Raw genomic sequence first — 19,081 nt, 5'->3', positions numbered from 1 at the left:
ATAACGAAGAATTTTTTTTTACTTATAGTCCTTAAAATGTAATAAGATTAGAATGATAGTTGTCAGAAAAAGTGACGACATAACTTTGTAGTAACGTCAAAGTAGTTATTTATATTGACACACTAAAATTCATTTGTATCTGACGTGTTAATTTATTTGTTTAATACAATGCTTGAAACATAAATCAACATTAATATATAAAATCAGATTTAAAACTAAAAGAAAGCTAAAACAAACCTAATTATTAACGACGTTCTTACAAGGTTACATCATTTTGCAAAAACGTTAGAGATGGGACAAATTGATCAATGTAAATTGATAGAATAAAAAAAATATTAATTTGATGTTGTTCATGAAAAAGGTATAAATGTCTCATTTTTTGGTGAATAATTGTGTTAAACACACTATAATAGCGTTGTTTTTGCATTTTTTATATCAATTTTCGGAAACAGAGTTTCACGATTGCATGAAATAACTGATAAAATCGATTTGATCAGTCATCAGTAATTTCCCATCACTAATGAAATTAGTTTGACAGCTGTTATTCTGTTAATCAAGCTATATTTCAAGGACTATAAGTCATACTTACGCAACTGGGTTTTCCGTTTATAATTTAATTCTATTTAGGTTTAATTTATCTTTTAACTTAAATATTAATCTTCTTATGAAAACAAATTTAATCTTTCGTTAAATCGTTCAGTATTAACACTACAATAAGAAGATCGTTATTTTGTTTTACCGCGTTTTTCTCAGAAATATGTCTGAGATACTGCACTCTTCATACGGAAGGGCAATGCTTTCTGTTTGAGGGTTCAGTTGCTACATGGGTCGTCGCTTATTTTGTTTTCCAGTGTTTAATTTAAATCATTTCCACGTCCGGGCGGATAAATAATACAGTCATGTATGTGAATTAGAACCAGAATCCTGGTTGAGCGTTTTTGACTCAATGGCCACTCACAGGTAAAAATGCTTAAAGTCCGGGGTTCGCCAACCTAAGCGGATTTCCCATACCAATGCAGTGCCAATTCCATTTTTTTAACTACCGGTTTCTGGGGAAATGGAGATCATCTGGGCAAATAATAAATTTAGTACAAGTATATGCTACGTATGGCTCTTAGGTGATCATGATGTCATATAAATATGCAAAAAAGTATATTAAATATTTATTTTTTGATGCCTCTCATTCACACCCGGTGATTGTTCCCTGTATTATACTTGAAGGTTTTTATGCGGAAAAAAGTTATTAGACGCGTGTTATTACTTAAAATGATCTGCGTACAGTGTGAAGGGAGATACAAATCACAGTGCGAATTTGATCTTGAGGTAACAAATGATAATTTTAATTATATTACGTAAGATATTATAAGATAGAAGTATCTAAACATCTCATAGAAAATTGGTAGCTTATTGACATGAGACTGTACGGATATCTTATTTCTAATTAGTCGATGAAAATCCTTGATAGTAGACAATTATAGGAACCGGAAAGCATAGATCATGATATTTCAACTTGAAATCTCGTAGCTACCTTCAAATATGCCGAAGTCAACTTGAAGAACACGAGTCATCGCGCAGTATTGGGCACGGATGCGACATAATTAGGTGTACCGAATTCTGAATGCGAAACTAAATCTAGAATTTTCGTCAAAAGAATGATTATTATTGTCATTCTTAGAAATAATTTGTTTCGGATTCGTAGACAACCCCAATTAACACGATTAATTATTTATTATTCGTGTCAGTTCATACGATTACTGGGAAACCAAGGTTAGGAAGAAACGCGCTCTTACTTGTCTTTGCACAAATGAAGTCCTATATTTTCTCCCTGATTTTTTTACACGCCATAGATATTTATCATCGGCGTGTCACCGTCATTTTGATTTTTTGATATTGTTTATATTATGGGAGCTAGGGCCATCCAAAAACTTTTAAAAGCGCCCGATTTTATCTGCTTTCTTCGAACGCACGGTATTCAAATATGATAAATAATTTTGAAAAATGGAAAATACATCGAAATGAAAATTTTATCCTTGACTCTTTTTAAATAAAACCATCAAAATGGGCCCAATTTTGTCAAAATCAGTTCTTCGTATTTTCCGCACTGTATCGGGGAGGCACCTGCGAGAAATATAATGTTCGAATACCTATAGGTCAAAGTTCTTGCCTACCGTTAATCGTTAGGTTTGATTTTAGGATTTGCTTAGCTGCGATGGTGTGTTTGATCGAATGTTGTGAATTTTAAAGGGAAAACATTTTTGCATTAGGCCAACACATTAAACAGTCACTTATATAAAATTAACGTAGTTCAGAGTTATAGTGCGAGTGTGGCCAAGACTTGGAAACGCCTGACCACATACTTTTTGTCTGCTAGGATATAAGAATTATTTTTAATTTACAAACATAAATTTTCCTATAAATGTCACTTCTCTCCTATCGTCACTTACCCCCGAAGTGATTCATCACATGGGTAGATTTCTGAGTGAGAGTGGTGTGAACTTTTAGGAGGGTGCTATTTAATTTTTTATTTATCCTTTTGTACATAATGTTAATTGTTCATTAAAAATCCCAGTCTACATTAAATCATTTACGTGGATGGCAGAAATCATCCTTTATAGGATGAATTGCCAATTAAAAAAACACGTTATTTAAAAAAATGTAATTTTTGTACATACAAAAATTAATTAATCATTATTGTTATGTCCCGACTTGCTAGATAAACCCGTGTTAAGTGCACAAAATCATTCAAGTAATAACCAAAAATACATTTATATGATATCTCACTGACATGTACCTATGTGCACATATAATACAACAAATTAACACATCATTTTAATAAAAATACCGATGAACAATTTTTGAACAAGATGAACAAAAGTTGTCACCCGATGTTCTTTGATTGTATTTTTTTTATGAATGAAAAATTTTGACTCTGCTTTTGGATTGTGTTTATTTGATATCTGAACTTTTTCCCGTTAAGTCGAGAAAATGATATCGGCCAACGGGCTGCTGCCAGAATTGATGACAATACGGGCCCGATTTATGGTATTTTCCTTCACTCTTCCCAGAAATTCCGGCGCTAGGTTCTCGCATTCTTGACGGATATTCTCTTTGAGGGCTTTAAGAGTCTGAGACTTGTCAACATAGACTCTTGATTTCAAGAAACCCCACAAAAAGTCAGGAACGGTTAAAATGGGTGATCTTACCGGCCAGTGCAAATCACTAAAACGAGAGATTAAGCGCCCCGGAAATACAGCCCTCAGAATATTAGTTGTGGCTTGTGCAGTATGCGCCGTTGATCCATTCTGTTGGAACCACATATTCTCCAATCCCAAAATTATCTGTTAAGACCGCCGATTGATGCCCAACTACGTGGCACGTCGTCTGGTCGATACTCCGGGATCCTCAGCAGAACGGCTGCTCCGGGGCCGGCCAGACCTGGCAGCATCTCATGTTGTCCCATACACTTCTAAGTGAGCGGCTTAACGTCTTAGGGTTTGTCCAGTTGGTGTCAGACGACCGGGAAATCTGCGCCTAAGTTCACGCTGCGTCAACACCACCAAATAATTATTGCGCGAAAAAAACGAAACAATTTTTCCGCGTTCTTAGAGGAGTATAGCGATTCATGTCTCGTTGACACGTATTTTGTATCTGTTTACTTCACAAATGTCAAAGCCAGAACTAACATTTGCCGCTATTTGGAAAAGTTATGGCATCTTCCGATAGGGTGACGACTTTTGAGCCACCTTATACATATATTATAAAACATTCATATCAAGTATCTATTTTTCCAATAAATATTTTTAAAAACTCATAATTTTATGGTTAGATGCGCAGTTTTATCACTGCAATGTATGTTCCCTAGAACTGGCATTCGTTGCTTACATGAGAAGACATTGAATAATGATAACAGCATTAAATAATGCTGTGTTGAAGACTCATTCATTAAACTGAATAAATAAATTGATGTTTTTGTGACAAAGTTTATTGTATAACAACATTATTTGATATTATGATTGGCAGTGATAGTGTACGTATGAATTGCATTTATTAATAAGGATAATAAGTTAGGCGCCTACAACCCGTTGAGTTAGGTTCGATTGCTCGTGATAGTACAGAGACAGCAGCTGGGGAACCAGAAGACGTCGTTGTAGAGCCTTTGGCCTCCCTGGTCCAAGGCCACAAGCCTCTTCTGCACGTAGCGCTGCTCGCAGCGAGAGGAGTACCCCAGGGGCAGAGAGCAGAGCCCGTTGCACTCTTGCGATCTGCAAATCAATACAATATTATTTATTAAATGTATATAGGCAATAACGTTTCATTTCCGCACTTCATGTTTTTGGTGAAATTTTAATGTTGGCGAATAACTGATATGAATATTAAAATTTTGCTCAATATATTATACCGTAAAAATTAAATATTCACAATCAAAATATTCTTCGTAAAAAAAGACTAAAATCGTAATTCTATAAAAAGGTTTGAACTTAACGACAATTTAAGACAAAAACAAAACGATTATTGAAGAAATAATTTAAGCTTTGAATTATGAAAAATACCACAAAATTAGATTTAAAATGCTTTTGTTTCTTTTTCAATTAGGACGTCAGCAGAGACACAGTGAGCCACGTCTTGCTGGAGGATGTGATTCTAAAAAATGCTGCGAAACGCCCAGTTATACTACTGACTGGTCCAACTCGTTAGCGTCCACGTCGCGAACCCTGGGCAATGATCACACTTATAACGGTGTGATTACAGCAGAAAGCGAAAAGATGAAAGGCGAGTTTCTGGCACCTCCAAACCAAAACCTATCACCTTAAGGAAGGCAACGCTGACAGGAAAATCCTAAAAATCCCGACCATATTTTCCCAGGAATCACTATGGCGAGTACATCCAATAAGGAGAGTTTAGAACCTGTTCCGAGTGGCGCAGGACAGTGATGCTTTCGCAGCAGAGGTCTCTAACAACGAGGGGACCTGACAAGGTACCGGTAAGAAGAAGTATTTTTTTTGAAACCCAAATTACAGTTTTTACTTTAATAAATTTCGACTATTTTCGATAAAATTAATTTTCTTTCTTTATATTACTATCAATGTACCTAATTTTAATGTAAATTTCAACAGACATGCGAAAAGTTTTTAGTAATACAAAACTTTTAAGTATAATTTTTAATCAGAAATACCTCAGACAAATATTGTTTTCTTTTTATACTTATTTAATTAATTTTTTGATTGCGCGATTTTGAAAGAAAAGCTTTTTAAAGTGGCAAAATCATATGGCTTTCATATATTTTATCAGACTGCAGTATTGACAGAGAATACAAGTTAATCAAATAAAAAATACACGTATTTTTTTTTCGAATAAAGTATTTGCGTTTTTACGGTTTACCTTTTATTTCAATTCGGGATTCATTTTTACAGTCGTAAATAAATCTTTTAAAATAAAACACTTTGGTAGAAAGGGGTTCGAACCATACGAGTAGATGCGCGGAGTTCACGACACTTCTTCGGGACCGCAACTCGCCTCAGTTATGTTGGTATATACAAGTCAATACTTTATATTTTTTAAGTTAATGCTTTATGTTTTAATTAGTAGGTAGGTACCATGCGCGGTCCGTTCATAGAACGCATGGAACCATTGGTTTCCCTACATTTTGGCAAATAATGTTTATAAAATAGCATATTTAATAAATTAATTATCAGTCATAATACCTAACATTAAGATAACTATAAACAAATTATGTAATAATAATTTGATTAATAATCGCGATAAATTGTGAAGAAATTTTACCATCACCTTAAAAAAATATGTTAAAAAGCAACGTAACCTCCGGCACAACCATTTACCAGCGCTGTCAAGCGCGTACTGATCGGCAAGTACTTGCTACCGGCTGGCTGGGTATCGATTCAAAGAACGATTGCGATGGAAGCAAATTCGAATTCCGTTCCAGCGCCGTACTGAACGCGCAGTCCGGGCGCAGGCGCAGACTTAAATCCTCACTAGGCAACGGAAACAATCGAAGCAAAACAATACATTATTTTCCATGTGATGCAAACGCAATACCGCGCCGCGCCGCACAGTACAGAGATGCAATTTTGGTATTTTGGCGCTGGACATAATAGTTTAATAATTATTTTGTGGTAGAGTAGGAATACAAAATTAAATCTAGAATTTAATTCAAATATTACATCAATAAAATATTGCTTTGTTATAAGAAAAAAGTTTATAATCTACTGCATATATTGATTTTTCGGGTTCAAATAATGACCAATTATTTTTCGTTGAAAAGCCATGTTTTTTAACAAGGTAATATTTATTCTGGTTTTACTGCATTTTAGTCAAATAAAATATAATTCCACAAAATACTTCGTGGTTTTTTACTATAGTATATATATATATAGTGAAGTCGGTTAATTTGTTATTACAATTTATTACTTGATATGTAAAATTATTGTTTTTATTTCTAATCATTTGTATAAAGTATTTAGTTTGTCTTTATTTTTTTAAGGGCAGTGTATATTATTATGTACCAATTACTTATATATATTATTATGTACCAATTACTTATATATATTATTTGCTTCCCTAATCAAAAACCCCACCGCACGCCCCTGGCTGTTACATGTTTTTTGTATTTTAGGTGGGTACTATAGTCTTTTTTAGAAGGCCGTATGATAATTTGTAATTACGAAGATTTTTATAAACATGTCAAAACTAATACTCTAATAATTGTTGTTTTATAATAATTATTTTCTTAAAAAAAAAGAAAAAAGTGAAAAATAGATTATTTGGGTTTCACGTCAAAATAATTGATTTAATTAGGCGTTGAAATCTCCGCGCATACTAATACTAACGTGGAATTGAAATTGCATTCAAGATTAAGTACATAAGTTCATACAACACGAAACGTTAAAATGATCGTCGGAACCACACAGGGGCCTTATGCTGGACTTATTCGTTTATAGAATCGTATACAACTTCCGCAATTCGGCGAGTGACAGCATTCTTGAACCACCCAAACGAATGCAGTCGATTGAAAACCAATCGACTTTATCTCGAGTGCCTCAAAGCACTCGACATTGGCAATCGAATGCGACATCGTAGCTTCAGCTGTCAAACTTCCTTCTTGTAAAACGCTCGGTATTCATGTTTGAATGACGAGTAGGTATTTTTGTTGTATTTTTACTTAAAATTTACAACACTAATCAATGTTATGATGATGGCGTATCAGCAAATGTGCAACAAATATAACTGTACTTATTTTCAATCAATCGTTAAATTATGTTTCCCTAGAAACATGATTTCAAATTAATTTTTTTTAAAAACGTATTTGAGACATGTATTATGCAATATTTTTTTAATCCATTAAATGAATATGAAATATTTCTAATGACATGTAGATGTGTGTTATGTCAACGGCAAATCATAATGATCTATGTTGCAGTGTCTTATTAAAACAATTTTTATAATTTTTTTCATAATATTCCATACATAAAATATTCCACGGAAGAAGTCTGACAAGAAACAATAAAGGTTTACGTGTGGCAGAAGAGCCATAGATAAATACGGATTTGTTGGTGTTGCCACTTTCTCGTTTGTCTTTGTAATTTAATTGTCGGAGGGTTTTCAAGAATAGCATTATGACAAAGCAATCGAGATGCCCAATCGAAAAAAATTGTAAATTGTAATTGTAAATTGTCGAGTGGGTGACAAAATGTCACATCTTTCTAGCATAAGGCTCCTGTAGTTCTAATAAAAATATAAAGACATGTTTTAGGTAACTTTTGTTTGACACCGGCTATTACATAGACGCCTACAGTTTTTGCACCCAAAGCGAATGATGTTCATTATGCGTTATCGGTAAAAAAAAAAGGGTCAAAGTAGTGTGAAGTGCGTACCATGTAAATGTGTAGTTAATGGACATAATATGTAATATGTAGGTACTTACATGCAAGACTCAGTTTTGACAAGCTGCGAGTACGCAGGGTCCGTGGTGTCTCCCATATTGACGACGTACATCCAGTTTCCTTGCTTGTTGAGGGCTGCTCTGGGCATGATGTACTGGGACCTCGTGGGACACAGCTGCTCCGCCCCCGCCCCCGCCTGTCGTCTCTTTCTGCTGCTCTCCTGTCTCTCCTCATCCAATAGTGGATTCGTAATGGCCTTCGATTTATTACCCTTCTTTGTGTTTCGGGTCGAGGAAGTGTTTCTTTTTGAAAATGTTTTGGATTTCAGGTCGTTGCTGTCGACTGCTGGCAATGTGGTTTTGTCGGATCTACTAATGTCTCGCGGATTTCTATAAAGATATGTGCCAATTAAATAAATACCTTTAAGACAGTTGAAAAATCGAAAGTTTTTAACTAAAATAGAGCGGGGCAAATGGGAGAGACAGTGAATAAATTAAATAAATAGTTTAGCGGCTCAAGGATCCGGTTTTATTATTTGTATAGAGTTTCTATATTACAAAGCGATAAATCTGCATAAAAAGTTAGCAGCTGTATCGCAGTAAAGGCGCCGTACTTCGTAGAACTCGTAGGCCACCTGTCACCGTGGAATAGCTATTATTCATACAACGGATATAAATACGTTAACACAGTCATATACATCACTTACAGTCAAATGACTTTATTATGAGTGTCAATTGAAATATTTGCGTGAAAGTACAGGAATCGTTATTACATGGCTTGTATCTGAAAACATTTTTGATTAAATAATCTTCACGGTATGTAACATCGCTCTTGCAGCGAGGCTAGAAGGAGAGAGTTTCAGAATCAACCGAAATTAGTGAAATGAAGTCTGACTTACTTTTGCCACCAGTCGCGGGAGGTGACGCGGGTCAGGGGCGGGCGCGGAGAGCGGCGCTGGGGCCCGGCCTGGGGGGCGCGGGCCTGGGGCTGGGAGTATGGAGCTGGCGGGGCGCGGCCCTGGCTGTAATACCTCCCTGCGTTATTATCGAAATACTCCCCTCGAGGACCGACATTATTGCGATGGAAATCGGAAAACGGTGGGAGCTTCGGAACTTCGAAATACGAATTGCCCCGCCAGAAGTCTTCGTACTGGTCCAAGTCGACCCCGGGCTGGAAGCCGGTGCGGAAGTGGCCGGGTGTCCAGCCGTCGCCCAGCGAGGAGTTGGCGGAGGGGAGATAGGATAAAGAGGGCGGAGGGGGAGGAGGGCGCTGTTGGTCGCTCGGAGTGTAGTACCCCACATAACCTGTGGCATGGATTGTGTATCGCATTAGTATAGTACTCACAGTACTCACAGTTGGTCGGATTGGCCCGACATTCTGTAATATTACTGACCGCCTCCCTTGCTATACAATTTACACATCCATCCTACTAAGGCACCACCGAGTCACGTTAGGGTCAGGCGCCGTTAGGAATAAAACAAAAACATTCAAGATTTTTACACGGACTCGTCCTAAACAGTATTTTTTCTGGTCGGGTAGGTGTAAAATAAACGGTTCATATTTATTCCAACGGGACCCACTTCCTATGCGGACTTGTGATATCCGTTTCGAAATTTAAACTACACCCTCACACCAAAATAATTTACACAACTAGTTCCCGACCTTTTTAATTGTTAATAATTTAGTGAATTTTAGTGCTTTTTATCTACAGTAATTTGCGTGTAACCAGCTTTTTATTATTTTGATATTACAACGTGCATTTATCTGCATTAACGGAGTGTTTTCTAAATTTGTTAATTATGTTACGAATATCTATAAAAACTTCTTATGATAAAATAACGAGGTTAACATCGTTATTTTCACAAACCAAAGTGCAAATAAAAAACAATCAAATAAAGTATAAAATAAAAAATATAATTGTGTCTTATTCATCACCAATTTTATTCTGAATTTACATAAAGGGGTTAAACATTTTTTCCACAAAGACGTTAAGTTATTTACTAATAAACATGATTATTTTTTTTACGTTGGTGTTTGGTAATAATAATAAATTCAAGTTGTATTTTTGAATGTTTATGATTGCCTATATAATTCGGACAAGTAGTTTCGTATTCGGGGTTGAAGCTCCATAACCATTTTTCCATTCCATCCAGCATTTCCAGCGTTTCCAGCACCGTTATATATTATAGATATATTACTTATATTGCATATTTACAGTGTAATTCTAATATATTATTTTTAATATTTACAAACAGGTAAAAAAGTAAATGTGCGCTTGTACGAAAATATTTTTTTAACACAATTCTATGTCTTCAAAATTTCCTTTTTTAATTTTCTAAAAAAAAATATCAATCAATATTTGCATTAAGTTAATGTTTAGTGAAAGACAGGAATAAAGATTGAGTTGAAGAAATAAAATTGTGTTAAACATAAGAAACTACATTTTTTTTTAAGAAAAGAAAAGAGAAAATAAAAACACACAAGATGTATAAAATAGACTAAAATTAATTTACATACACGCATCTAGTTATTATATGTAATAATATAGGTTTGCATTTGTTTTAAACAATTTCGTTACACGCATTTAAAATGACTAAAACCTGTATTACTATAACAATGCTCACAGAACGTGGACTTTAATTTAACTAGGTATTGATAAGCACCAGTACCAGTATGCATCAAATTATTCAATAGATTGATCAGATAATTCACTATTTGTTTGTAAAAACAAAGTAATTTAATGAGATTGCAATGACATTTTATTATTCAATGGATTGATCAGATAATTGAATATTGATTTGTAAAAACAAAGTAATTTAATGAGATTGCAATGAAATTTTACATAACTTAACGAGTTGCGAAAATCTTATTAAATTAACACATTTAATGATTTAAGTATGTATCAGATAGGAATTAGACGAACCTGATTAAGTTCTATGTTGGTAGAGTATGAGAATACTCGTAAGACTAGATCCGTTAATAGGTAACCATGAGTAAATAAGAGAGAGCTTTAGTAAATTAATTACCACTTCATGGAAAAACAACAATTATTTGAAATTAAAGTACTTATTATAATATTCTATGTTCGATTACTTATTTTTTTATCTCCATTATTATAAATGTTTAGTGCAGTATTGATCAAATTTATAAATAATAATATAATGCAAAAATATCTTTCCAGTTTATACTTTGAACGTCCAAATATCAATTATATAAGATAGGGATCGGCATACATGGGTTAACGAGAGCCACATTCTGGATTTCTATATATCGTGAGCCTACAAGGAAAACCGGGCCAAGTCAGAATTCTTGTTTGCAAATCCAAAATGGAGTTTTTATACATGGTCACAAACTAAAAATTTTGCTATTTAGTGTACTTTTGATTGTAAGTTTATTTTGATTTATATAGACAAAGAATGAGTAATGTATAGTGTTAGTACGGAAGTGTTTTGATGTTGACAATATTTCCTGTAGCAGATGTTCATAGATTAACTTGATCAATATACAATGATCAATTGTGTAAAAAAGATTTTTGGGAAATACGGGTACACACTGGGTTTTTGTTTCAGTAAAAGATAACATCCAAAAAATTTCAAATTCGCAAATAATTGGCTTGCCCAGTTTTCCTTGTATTATTTCGATATACGAGTATAAAAGCCACACCATAATTATGTTCTCACGTAGTATTTAATACACAAATTCTAATTAATTAATATATTATACTTAGAATATTCCGTACAAAAAATAGTTGATATATAAAGTTTAAAAAATACGCTTGTAGGAATATGAATATAAAAATTAGAAAACTTGAGAAAATACAAATGTAATAGGGAATGAAAAAAATCGGATTTTTATCAATTGTGGGAGCGGCACTCAACCCAATGAACAGTCGGATATGAGATTTTATGAAATATTTGTGTAATATTTTATGTTGAAATGAGTACTCAGTAAAACTTTTCAAAATAAAAGAGTGCGTTTTCGAAAATTTAATATCGCGTGTTATCGTACGGCATTAATATGAAAAATACACTTTCATCCATTAAATTTATCAACGAAACTTTTCTGGTGATTTTCTTTCCGTCTTTCAAAGACTCGACAACATTAGTAGATACATAATATCATCAGAATTTATGTTATTTTTTAGTACATTCGTATGTTCTCTAATATTTAAATAAATTAAAACATAAATCCGGATTTAACAAAATTACTTTACATTTATTTATGGAGTGTAGTTTTGATAGAGTTTAAAATATTCAACCAAACGTACACAGCGGACACGACTTACTTAAATAATGGATTGGTTAATATATTATTTTAACTTGATATTCTCAGATCGTATTTTTTCATGTGTCGTAGCAATAAACAACTCAATCCGTGTCTAATCAAAAGCAGAGGCGTAATAAGTGCACATAAATACGAAGAGTTTATAATATCTCACGACCAATATTTTGGGATGACAATTATTAGATTTAACCCTTAGCAGATTTTTACTACGGTGTAAGTGGTATTTTCAAACGAGTCCCTTGTGTCTTAATATTCTATATCGTGGGTATACTGGCAAAAAGCTTCAGCTCTCAAATCCCTGTTTTAAGAAATCATACATTTAAGTTTTGTTCCAATTTTACTCTTTTATATTTTATTTAAATATAGTAGGATAATAAGTGCTCATTTAAGAACACCTTTTTAATTTTTCCGTTCCTTAATTTTATATTAAGTTATTCAAAGCTTTTAGCCTGAATAAGATACCAGTTTACGACTTAACTTTAAATTTATTTTTAAAACTACAGATATATGAAATTTAATATGACTTAGTGTATTTTGCCAAATTGTAGAGCGTAAAAAACTTGACAAAACTGCATCATTAAGTCAAATCCGCACATTTTCGAGTAAACTTTTTTTGCCAGTATACCCACGATATACAATCCTATTATTTTTTTTATAAAATACGCATTTCCATAATACATTAGCGACCGGCCGAAACAAGACTTTCGGCTAAAACCAAAACCGAATTTCGTTCGCTCACTGTAATAAATACGAGTGAAATAATGTGATATAAGTACATTTTTTTTTTTTTTTTTTATATACGCCTCCACTCGTTTGCGAGTGATTTTGGCATTTTTATTTTTGGAAAGTTATTTTTTTTTTTATCGTATTTTGTATCACTGCTCTAAAGTATTGTTAAAATACATGTATTTTTTTTATCTAAGTAGGTAATCAATGTTATCGTAATAATGAAATGCCCGTTCCAAGATAGATGCAAACTTATCTAATATAAATAAAAGCAAGTTGTATGGTTTATCATAGAATATATTATAATACAGATATAATGTGAATGTGATATATTAATATTTGAATAAAGGAATAAAGACGGGAAATGTTTCATTTTGAAGGCTTCTAATTAAATATACAAATGTTTGTTATATAAAAGCAAACACAATATCTTATAGAGCCGAAAAATCTCAAATGCTCATATCTAAATTTATAATAAAATAACATTACTTGTGTTAACACCTAATAGTAAGTAATAAAATTCGAATAATATATATATATGGCTCTATTAAAGGTACTTTAGAGAAAATATATTTAAATATTCAAAGCGGCTGAGTGGTAAATGTTAGGGTGTGTTTGTTTTATATCCCTGAGATATTTATTTATTCCCAGGTCCTTCCCCGTTCAGTTCAGAGTGAACCATTTCAGTGCATTGTCGGGCGCGCTTGCCACACTATTGCATTCGTTTTCAGACGAGACGAGAATACCATGGCGTGTTTTGAGAATCGCTCGCATATACATAATAATATGTACATGATCTTTAACATCACCCGCAATTTGTTATATTGCACCGTGATCCGTGACGCCCTGTGCGGACGGGTACTGCTACTCTTGTCCGGGTATTCTAAAAGCATATTTCTCTCTTTACTCCCCTATTTCCCACCCCCCGCACTATTTACCTTTGTGAACCTGATGGAGAGTGCTCCATCGCCTAATCTTTTATTTCGGGTGTTTACCATCGGATTAATTGTTCAATATTATTATTTGATTGCTTAAACAGAATAATTATGGACGGCTCTCTTGAGATTTCCAATATACATACATACGACAAGTAAAAAGGAGCTCCGCAAAAGGATTCTACGAATAATAAACTAAAGATTTTTTAACATTTTTAAATTTGTGAAAAAATATTATTAAAATTCCAACTACTACATTATTACGAAAAAAACCTTTTTTTAAAAAAATTTACTGGTCGAATATTAAACTCAATGCAATCATATTAATTATTTGACAATATTTTTTTTTTTCAATTAATAAATTGTTGGTAGGTGGGTACAATTTAACATTTGTAAAAATGGTGTAAAAACATATTTTTATGCAAGTTAAATATAATTTAATCTCATTCTAAATCATTTTGTCCACATTCAATACATAAAAAATGCTTTTAGATTTTATCGATGCCGTACAAAAACTTTAAAATGATCACAAAATTAAAATTTCACGCCTTATATTTTGTTTGAGAGACCAGAATGACAATTAAAAAATAATAATACCTATTACAAAGCTAAATGGGAATCTTTTTACAAACTTCATGTTTTTTAAAAGCGCCTACAAGTATTTTAATTATTTTAGTTTCGTAAAAATGTTCCCAATAAAGTAAAGCCACTCCTTTGTTGCTTCGGACGTCGTGATAACATCTCAAGCTGGAGATTAATTTAAGCTTGGACAAATAAATTTACTCACGAAGCGCGGAAACAAATTGGAATTAAATTTTTAGTGATAAAACTATCTTCGATGTCCGTGGCGTGATTTGAATACGTAGGAATAAACTAATTACGCATGGCAATCTCGTCTGAAGCGTGTTAACACGAGACTGTTAATGATTGTGATTGTGGACAAGAAAAAAAACATCGAAACAGGACAGGAATTTTGAAACTTGAAAACATATGCATAGAAAAACTTACGCAATAAAGTGAGTTTCGTTTTTTTACCGTTTATGCCGTTGCGCGACGCTCTCTAGACACCTCATTAATCAATTTTTTATAACGAGAATATTATTCTAATATTTAGTGAATTCTATACATAAATGACTTTAAAAACTGACTCGGTACATAGCTTTCTCTCGAAGTAATAACTTTTTTTACATTTTTAGGAATAATTTTAAAGTACTCGCGCATAATTTGAATCGTCACGTCAGTATTGATTGAAATGGGAAGATTAAGATATTTAAAAAATATTTTTTAAAGTTTGCACGTTTTTTCCCGTAAGTGCACGATTAGTATGACTTTCTAAAACTGCCTTGTGGCAATGCGAAACCTTTTTCTAGCTCGGGATTGGATGGTGTCTTCCGAATCACAATTCAGGCAAGTCCATAAGAGACTCGCGCAAAAGAAAGTAAAAATAACGCATTGAAGATGACACATAACACCGCAACATCTATATATATAGATATATTAGGTAGATATTGTGTATACGCGCACATCACAAGGCTGCACTCCCTCCGCTACGAGCTTCGAGGAAAGGAGAGTTAGAGCTATGGCGCACATTATCTTTCTATTGTAAAAAAAAAACAATTTATCCAAATTAATGATAATACATTAAATCAAAGGCGTTGCATTTATTTAGGAAAAATAAAAGCGTATTGTATCATTTTTAATCAAATAGCCATGATTTTTTTCTGCACCCCAACTGGTCAAAAACGGTGAATATGTTCGCAGACAAAATCACGTTTGATATTGTGATTTCCGAGGAAGTCGAACCCGGAACTCCTGTGCGCGTACTCGTCAATTATTATTGCAAAACTTTTTTTAATGTGTCCTTTACGATTTCGCGAAACGCAATTAAATTTACCAGACTATCTTACTTCGGATATTTATGTGAGATTATTATGTTTTGTCAACAATATGTTGAGAATGTTCAAATCGTCAATCATTTTGTTCGCTATTTAAATTGACCTTCTGCTGGGTATTCGGTTTTTAGGTTAATGCGAATCTGGACCAGCTTCTCAAAACCTTTTTTATTTAAAATAACCCCCTCTCAAACCATCGCAATATACACTTTTCGTTTATTTATTTTTTCGAAAATCAACAAATGTCGAATGATAAATGTTATTCGGTGCGTAAAATGATTACTTAACCTAGTCGATGACAGGTCATGAGCCATGTTACTTATATTTCCATTCCCCTTGATCAACAATTGTATAATTTTTAAAAAATTAATAATTAACCATATTACCATATTTTGGGATAAGAAGATTCATTCAAATGAATATCTTACACATAAAATTAAGAATAGTCCAGAAGGAGCGTAGAATCAAATTTGATAACATTGGACATTGTCCAAAAATCCCCCCCCTTTGCCCCACTTTCGCCACGCGCATGCTTAAAGTCACCGCGTAATGTTGCCAGATTGCGAAAAATATATTCATAACAAAAACGTAAGAAAATTTTATATTAACAAAAGCAATTTGTTAATTTCTCAAAAATTTATTGTACACGCGAAAAGATAAGTAAAGGGTCAATTAATTAGAGTAATATTTAATCAATGAACTTTGAACTTAAAAAATAAAACAAATGTAATTTTACATGAACTGGATATGTTTATGTCATGTTAAATAATATTTGATGTTTTAAAGATAATGTCTGTCCAATGTCCACCAAGGCGTTGTTTAATTTGACAGGTACATTTTTCATTAGTTTTCTCATAAGATGGGCAAAGTAGCGTCAAAAATTTGACCACCCTGGCAATACTAACAAAATATTTATTTTGTTTTCTTTGACAATCTGACAGATAGAAAAATAATCACATTTTTAAGTAATGCATTTGCTACTTACACATGCAATTGCTACTTACACATGAAATGTGATCCCATCCAGTTTTTTTAAGATTCCAGCAATATTTTTACACTTTAAAACAACACAACACGGCATAATTGAATTCAAATCAAATTGAGTGACGTCTAAAAAGAAACTAATGGGTCAAAACGTAAAACTACTCGTTTAAGAATTCTTATGATCTTATATCATAGAATTTTTACTTATCTCTGTGCGTTTGTACTCTTATAAATATATATATTTTAGAAAAGATTGCAAATTTGTGAGTCTGAGAGTGCCCTCAGAGCACTCGATGCGACACGGAGTACATTATAATGAGTGAGTATACAAGCGGCAGCCTACGCGCAACGCAAGGAACGGAGAAAGCAAATACATGCTCATTTGGTCCGCCAAATATCGTATCCCCGATTGCTTTACTAACGATTTTGTCGTAGAAGCAATAATTACATTGGGTAACTTTACTGTTCCGGATTGCGTACATGCTGACGTTATATCATCGTTATGATTATAGGCAGTACTAGTCGATACGTGAGCGCGTTCAGCAAAACACATCAACTTGAAAAGGCTAAGTGAAGCGTCGACATTCATCTGATAGATATTATTTTTTTGTATAATTAGATTGTAAACGTCCTGAAAAAGGCCACATTTCCTTTAATATTAAAAAAATTACAAATTAAAAAACGGTATGTGTATTTTCATAATATAGTAGTCCTCGTGGCAAATTTTCGACTAAACGCGCAGCAACACCAAGTCCGCCTTCAATAGAGACATCCACCAGTACAACAGTTGATAACAAAACAAAATTCATACATGGGACCTGTGAAGTCGACGAAGTTTGGTACTTCATTTTGGTAACACATAGCCCATCACCAGTTTAATCAATTGCACAGCCAATGCTCTTGAGGATTTAGAGTTAGTTAGATTTAAAACAGGACGTGTGAATAAACTTTTTTTTTCCAAAAAGCACATTCAATACTGCTTCAGTAGATCTAGATTATATTTATTCTGAGAATGTGAATTTTTATATTTTATGCATTATGCATTATCGATAGAATCAAGGTACTGCGTTGGTTTCGACGTGTGGAGTGAATGGACAGTGAAAGAACGGCTAAAAGGATCTACGATGCGATAACGAAAGTTTCCTTAAGCTAGGGTTTCCTAGGACAGCGGTGTCCGTATTTTAACGGCCGTAGTGAACGGTGACGCGGTGGATAACCGTCGTAACGGTGACTAGAGTGTGGTTTCCTAAGAAAACGGTGTTAGCAACACCATTTAACACCGTTTCCCTAGGAAACCACTCTCTAGTCGACGTTACGACGGCTGTCTACCGCATCACCGTTCACTACGGCCGTTAAAATACGGGCACCGCTGTCCTAGGAAACCCTAGCTTTACGGGGAAACGGCGTGATTGTTTGTTTATTTGATATTATTTCGTCCTTTTTCAGCTTTATAATATTTTTTATTTCAAAATATGTTTGTAATTATTCTTTCAATAAGTTGCTAATTTATAATACATTATGGTTTTTACTGTGATTTTCATTAAAATCAAAAATGTAAATAAGTATATAAATAAATATTGATAAATGCTTGTCCCTATATAAGTTTATCCAAAAACTCTTTGAAAATTATAAAAATAATCGAAAAAAATAAAAATGGAAATAATGAATTCACTGCTGAAAAATTCAGCCCAAATCACCTGAAAATTTACAATATAGGGGCAAGATCTTGATTTCAAATTTTATGCTATGCCTAGAATAAAGATTACTGTTTTAGAGCTTTAATTAAATGAAAAATCAATTGTGGGAGAAATAATGCGTTGAAAGAATAAAAAAGCTTCTAATGCAGTTATCCCGCAACTCGTTTTAATGACTTAATGCATTATGTCAGTAAAGCCTCGATATACTATTATGACAAACTGAATTGTGAAAAATTAATTATCTGAATAACCTGTTACTTTTCGTTTATGCCTAAAAATTAAATGCTTTATTACAAATTTAATATTTTAAAAATAAATTGGGATAACGATTTCCACATAAAAAGCGTACTTTTTCGCAGCTGATGATGCTAGATTATTTGTTAAAAATATAACGATCTTCATTAAATGGATATATTATTACCACATCGATGAAAAACATTTTAGAGAAGGGAATGTGAAAATCAATATATTCATTTAAAAATAAAATCGTTTCGCTCTAATAAATACTGTTGGCGAAAATATCAAATGAAATATTAAGCGTCATTTTCCGGTTGCAAGAAAGTTTCAAAAAAACTTATTATTAATTCTATTTAAATATAAATTTTCTTTGTGATGTTACTTACTATACAACGATAAAACAACAAAATATTTTCTTTTAAATTATG

At 33.1% G+C, this 19,081-nt stretch overlaps 1 protein-coding gene across 2 annotated transcripts in view; it reads right to left on the bottom strand.

Moving 5' to 3' along the window:
• Positions 1-3,966: 3,966 nt before the first annotated feature.
• The window catches only part of spz5 (spatzle 5 Toll-1 receptor), a 46,277-nt gene continuing 31,162 nt past the window's right edge, over positions 3,967-19,081 (bottom strand). Inside the window, exons 4-6 of one of the 2 annotated variants that reach the window (XR_015822943.1) lie at positions 8,797-8,919; positions 7,940-8,287; positions 3,967-4,262 (exon numbers count right to left, since the gene is read on the bottom strand). Coding sequence is in view for 1 of the 2 variants with exons in the window: in XM_088230245.1 (XP_088086371.1) it covers positions 4,088-4,262; positions 7,940-8,287; positions 8,797-9,202 (929 nt within the window). In the remaining variant the exon portion in view is untranslated. Of the gene's footprint in view, positions 4,263-7,939; positions 8,288-8,796; positions 9,203-19,081 lie in introns of both variants that reach the window. The other variant, XM_088230245.1, reaches the window with a different exon arrangement.

The sequence above is a fragment of the Micrasema longulum genome, unplaced genomic scaffold, assembly GCF_059751315.1.
Source record: "Micrasema longulum isolate JH-2025_06_02 unplaced genomic scaffold, ASM5975131v1 h1tg000744l, whole genome shotgun sequence".
In the NCBI taxonomy this organism is placed as follows: domain Eukaryota; kingdom Metazoa; phylum Arthropoda; class Insecta; order Trichoptera; family Brachycentridae; genus Micrasema; species Micrasema longulum.
Note: the sequence above shows the minus strand (reverse complement) of the source record. Positions and strands in the feature narration are given on the sequence as shown.